The sequence below is a fragment of the Vigna unguiculata genome, chromosome 5 (assembly GCF_004118075.2).
Source record: "Vigna unguiculata cultivar IT97K-499-35 chromosome 5, ASM411807v1, whole genome shotgun sequence".
Taxonomy (NCBI): domain Eukaryota; kingdom Viridiplantae; phylum Streptophyta; class Magnoliopsida; order Fabales; family Fabaceae; genus Vigna; species Vigna unguiculata.
Genome location: NC_040283.1, coordinates 44002170 through 44008337, shown reverse-complemented (window position 1 = coordinate 44008337; position 6168 = coordinate 44002170). Strand labels below are relative to the sequence as shown.

The window sequence follows — 6168 nt, the reverse complement described above, 5'->3', positions numbered from 1 at the left end:
AAAGAAGGGTGTAAAAGTCAGAAAAGACATTGGGCTACTAGGTCTAAAGTAAACAAAAATGGGTATAAAAATTTTAAAAGAATGGATATTAAAACAAAATGAATTTAATAAAAGAAGCAGAAATGAGGTGTAGATATTATAATTGATTTAGACCAAAACAAAAATGTAGTAAGTTATTATATTTTATTGTTACATTTTATTTTTAAAAAAATATTGTTACAAACTCTCACAAATTCTATTTTTTTTAAAGACATTATTACTTGCTTGAGTAGACGCTTGATACATATTTATATAATTAATTTGTATTATATTTTAGTCAATTACCCATACATATATTTTATTTTTAAAAAATACTGCTATTAGGGTGAGTTAGAGTGAGTTAGACTCTCACAGTCTATTTAATTAATTATATTTTGATATGCGATTTACATTAATCGTGGCTTTAATCCTCGTTTTACATTTATCTAGAATATATTTTTAAAATAATATGATATACGCATAGTTTTTTTATGTCCCTTGCATATACTTTATTTATTTTTTAAATATTACTACTATTTTATTAAATACCGATTTTTTTAAATATAATAACATTATTATTGCTATTATCACTATTTTCTTAAATAACTTTAAATAAAATAGAAAAGTTAGTTATTAGTTCTGAAATTATTAAAAAATAATTAATTAATATTTTATTTTGAATTCTAAAAGCTTTTTTTTAGAAAAGTTTAAACAATTCTTAACAGGTTTTAACAATTTTAAACTTTCAATAAATATTAAATGATAATAAAATATAATAAATTTTAGAGCAATTTATAATTTCTAAAATATAATAAAATATTATAAAATAAAAAGATATAATAATTTTTAAGTAAATTTTTTTCTATTTATAGAAAAAAGTACTGATGTTTAAAATATTTTTACTACAAACTATTTTTAATAAATATAATTCTGATATCTATTTTAATTATCACAAATTTTAAATGCGATAAATTTGAATCACTACAATTTGAAATTTAAATATTCACACATATCATATTCTATTTGTCACTTGTTGTTACTATTTACCTATTTAATCTATCTTCTTACACCAAATCCTTACCTCTTTTAACCTTTGCTTCTTTAAATCATGATAAATTGATAGTCTAAACCATATTTGTGCAGATATAATATTTTTATGAATTTATAAAGTTGATTTAGTGATAAAACTAGAAAATAAAGTGAAAGAGATTGTGGGTTATATTAAGAGTTATTTTCACATTATATTATGTGCTTGAGAATCACCTTGAAAGAGATTGTTTGATGGATTTAAAAGAGAGGGTGAAAGACCTCAGTAACATACTAATAACTGTGTTATCAAAATTTGTCAAATTATATCTTTTATTAGTTATATTTGTTATCAAAATATCCTTAAAATTGGAAAGGACAACTAACATTAATTAATGAGTTAAGACTTGTAATACTTATTTTTTTAAGGATCACACAATGAAAAAGCAAGAAACTAATAACACAAAACCATGGTTTTAGACAAAAGTTTTAGTATGAGATAAGTACTAATTCATTACTCATTATTGTTGAGAACATAAATAACATTTTTAGTATATTGTTGATGCAGTTGTTTAACAATGTTTATTTTAACCTAATGTGTTTCATTGTGAACTGCCTCAAACAAAAGCTTGCTTCAATTTCCCTTAATTTGTAGATAAGTAGTAGCGTTTCACTGGACGACCGTTTCTTGGTTGCACTGGTCTAGCATTCTCAAATGTTTCCTACAATATCAATAAACAAAAGGTGGTTAATATAGTTATATTCAACAATTTTTCCATTAAGGTATAAATTTTCTTTTGAAAATTTGAATAAAAGAAAAACCTATTTGCATGCAATTTGAGGAGTGTTATATTGTGACTGTTAGTACTCTACATAATTCGATAGGGGTGATAAAATGTCTGATATAATTATATTATAAAATAATATAAGTGTAATTGAATTTTATGAAATCAATTTCTAATAAGGATTCAATTATATATTATAAATTTACTTTATATATAAAATTTCAAATTTCCAATAATTACCGATAAGCGATTTTGGTAACATTTATTAAATTTTTAAGAAGAAATATCAAGAAAATTTAACACTAATATTCTTTAAACAAATCCATGTAACAAAAATGAAATAAATCACCGTGAATCTAAAAGATACTTGTTGATTATTCTTTTTCTTTTTTCTATCCATTTGTAGCCAGCATAAAACTCATAAGTGACTCTAGACACTTTTTTTAATGAAAAATTAATCAAAACTGTATATTAAAAAACTTAGATCTTAATTTTTACAATAATCTGATGACATGCATTGTTTGTCTTGATGGTATCAACAAAAAATAATTAATAGGCATGATGATGAAAAACTTACATCACCAGCTCCATCAACCGCTGCTCGAATCAACTTGTTTTGCGCCCTTGAGACTGTTTTGCCCTAAAATCAATATTGAAAGAGTTATTATTATTATATTTAATATTTTTTTTCTCGTATCTATAGATATCACATTTATTTATTTTCCTTTCCACTCATGCACTTAAAAAAAATGTATGTTCAACATGTTCTTGATTGAAATTAGAATATTAAACACTATAGAAAGAGTTAAAGAGAGATTCTACGTATATATTCAAAGGAAGATATAAATAATACTCACAATGATAAGTTCATAATAATCACCATTTTAGAATATAAATTTGCAGATAATAAGATTCATAATACAAGATAGGTTTAAGTTAAGAAAATAAATTTTCACTAATATAAAAGTAAAGAACTATATATCAAATTGTGTCAAACTCCATTTATATGCTTGTTCCAATTAAATCAATGGAAAATAAAAGAACACACCTCTCCAGTGAAAACAGTCCAAAGAACATTTTCACTGCAAGGAGGAACTGTAAGAGAACCATTATATCTAAAATACTTGTTTCCTGTTATCCCTGCTACGTCCTCTGGATCAACACTACCTAGTGCTACTGTTCTCGTCTGGTTTTCAGCCAACAACTGCAAATCATCTTTTATCTGAAAATCAAACAAAGACCGAACACGTTATCTTCAGCAACAAATTTATCATAGAATTTTTCTATCATATTCAATGTTTTTGTTAATGTTGGAAGTCTCACATCAATTAGAAATAAAACAATTTCATAGGATAAGTCGATTTTTAGGGTTGAGTTAGATTTAAGTCCACTTCTAACAAAATATCAGGGTCGTTTTTTAAAAAAAACAAAAGCATATCCTAGTGAGATCTGTTCCACCCATTATCGGGTTCCTATCGGACGCGTTTGAAATGTCAAATAAACTTAACAAAATTTGATGAAAAACAAAATTGGTCCAAAATTTCGAAATAAATTAACTCCAAAATTCACTGAAAGTTAAGGGACAAAAACATATTTAACCCAAAATAAAATTACATCTTGTCTATAAAAAGCTGTACAAATTCTCCCGTTTGTGTCTGAAAAATGAGATGTTAAGTAATAATACTTTTATTCCCAACATATTCTTATAATGAGTTTTGGATAACCATTTGCCTATGGTATAAAATTTTCTCCAAACAAACACACGCTGAGAGTAACATCTGTGAATCATCCATCATACACTATCATAAACAGAGATAAGAACAACAAAAATCTCCTGTGTTTACCGTTGATACGAAGTTATCTGGATCCCCTTTCTTAAATGGAATTCCAATCACTGCAAGTTTTGCATCTGAACTTCTATGCACCATATGTAACTCTAGATCAAACCTACAGTTTGAGAAATACGTGAAAATTTTAATTTTAAATTGGGTAAGTTCTTTTATACATATTAAAACAATGTAACAAATTAAGAAGAAAAAAAATACCTTATGCCGTTGATTATGTGTTCAGAGGGAGAGTGCCAATGAGCTTGTAGTAGTTGGTATTGAGTTCCGTTAATTATAATATTCCCTGCATTCTCAGTCCAGTTTATCTGTATTTTACAAGTAAACAAAAGGAAAAGCTCGTTAACTAATCCAAAAAAAAAATGGTTATGATTATGATAAGTTTTCTCCTTTTAAGTTTGTGATTTTATTTTAAGGATAATGATATTTTGATTAATTTTTAATTTACCTTTCCAATCATATTTTAAATATTTATTTTAATTTTTGTAATGGTGTGATATAATAATTTAAAAAGGATTAAAGTGGTGAGTTAAAAGTAAATAAAAAATAATATAAAATATTATTATTCTTGTTTTAACCGGATAACATGTAATTGATAGATGACAAATATGTTGATCGTAAGTGTTATCATACAATCATTGATACTATTCATTAACGTTATTAATAGGGAATCAAAGTTAGTATGGTTGATTTTTTTTTTCATACATATATTGCAGAACTTTCGCCTTACATGTAAATAAAAGATATAAAATAATTACATACTTCTTAATTAATCATTAATAACACTGACTTTTAAGAAAGTAAAAAAAAAATGAATTCGACAATAAAATTGGTGAGCTACCTCCTATATTAAGATCTGCCACCGGTTATATTAAAACTTGTTCATTTTGAAACTAGCTCTTAAATGGAGATGACCATGTATGTTGGTTCTCCCATCTTAACTAATGAATAAAATTTACTGTTTTGAAACCATGAAAGATAATAATATTTGTTTTATTAATTTTTAACAAATTTATATGAAGAGGACTAATTTATATTTAATGTAAAAAACGAAGAGTTTCCCATACTACGTTAGTTTTCGCATAAAAAGTTTAATTTCTAAAATTACATTTGGAATTCGCGATAAAATCATTGAATCTGGGTTCAGATAAAATCCAGAATTTTCATCCATCCATTTTTCTTTTTTAAAAACTCAACACTAACAACATGATCATGTCACACGTAATACTGTTTGGTAAATTAAAAAACAAGGATAAATTGCATTTTAAGGAATAAAAACAGGTATATTTAATTTTTTTTTAAAATTAAATATGGTTGACTTTTTAAAGCAACCAATTAAATCACATACATGTGACCTCATTAATACGAATAACTAATGTAAAATAAAATAGAATATAAAAATTAAAAGTTATTCATTCAGATAAATAGATCTTATTATGATGTGTATATATAATATTAATATAACATGAGTTCGATTTATATTATTAATATCATTATTAATTCAAGACTTTAAAATAATAAATTTATGTATTTTTATCTTTATATAATGTTTAATTTTTTATTTTTATTTAATGTAAGATTTAGATTCATATTTTAGATTCTAGACAATGTTAACTATATATTATAAATTACATCTAACTTAGAAAGATGTAATGCATGAAATAGTTTTAATCTAGAATTTTAGAAATTTAGTTGGGTTGCATACCATTACGTCATGTTCGGAAGTAACAAGAGTGGCGTTGGCAGGTTGATAGTTCCTTTGAATCCCAGAACTGAAGACAACATTCGATGTGACTGTGTTGAGGTTAATAGGAGATTGTCTGGTTCCATCTCTACACAAAGGCCACGTATTTCCCCAATTAGGGGGGCCATTTGGACTTGAAGGATCATAGTCAAAATCTTCTGCATTTCTCATAATAACATATTTCAACTCTATTTTCTACACTAATGAATCAAACACACATGCTTCAAATATTGTTATTGAAATAAAAATTACTTGGCCTTCAATTTTTTCTACGTAAAATGTTTTCAACATAATATGTTTTCGAAAACTAATTTCCAGATAGATATACTCAACCAACATTATGCTTGTGAAATAAAGGACATCATAAATAATATGTTTCTCACCGGACATTGCTGGGTGGAAGAGTAAAACAATGAGAATGAACAAACTGTGAGCAAAGGCTTTAATAGACATGGCACGATCCATTTTTGTGTAATTTGTATGGAGTGAGTTGTGAGGAATATTGTGAAGTTGTGTTTTCCTTTTATAGAGGTTATTAACTCTTGGAAAAGTCTAATTAAGTGAAAATATTAGAGATCAACATGTTCTTTATTTTCTTTAGTTGACTTCTAAAACTTGGGAGCTGCCTTCTCCAATTATGAAGTTTTAATTATAGTATGGTTTTCAATTAAATATTCATTTAGAGATGTGAAATGTACTGGTGTTAATAAATTACATGTTGGAATAATTACGAGCCCATGTATATAATTGT

At 25.6% G+C, this 6168-nt stretch overlaps 1 protein-coding gene across 1 annotated transcript; it reads right to left on the bottom strand.

Moving 5' to 3' along the window:
* Nucleotides 1-1572: 1572 nt before the first annotated feature.
* Nucleotides 1573-5893, bottom strand: LOC114182990 (alpha carbonic anhydrase 7-like). The gene is made up of 7 exons (XM_028069804.1): nt 5801-5893; nt 5379-5575; nt 3875-3981; nt 3674-3776; nt 2878-3051; nt 2407-2469; nt 1573-1766 (listed from the first exon to the last, which is right to left on the bottom strand). The coding sequence occupies exons 1-7, from the start codon at nt 5880-5882 to the stop codon at nt 1689-1691; spliced, it is 804 nt and encodes a 267-aa protein (XP_027925605.1). The 5' UTR covers nt 5883-5893; the 3' UTR covers nt 1573-1688.
* Nucleotides 5894-6168: the final 275 nt, after the last annotated feature.

Bases quoted from the DNA above. Each gene is read 5' to 3' on its own strand.
- LOC114182990 (XM_028069804.1), bottom strand. From the start codon at position 5,882: ATGGATCGTGCCATGTCTATTAAAGCCTTTGCTCACAGTTTGTTCATT. The intron at 3,777-3,874 runs GTATTTTTTTTC...CTCAAACTGTAG, and splicing joins CACATAATCAACGGCATAAG to GTTTGATCTAGAGTTACATA. The intron at 2,470-2,877 runs GTGTGTTCTTTT...TATTGATTTTAG, and splicing joins GGACTGTTTTCACTGGAGAG to GGCAAAACAGTCTCAAGGGC.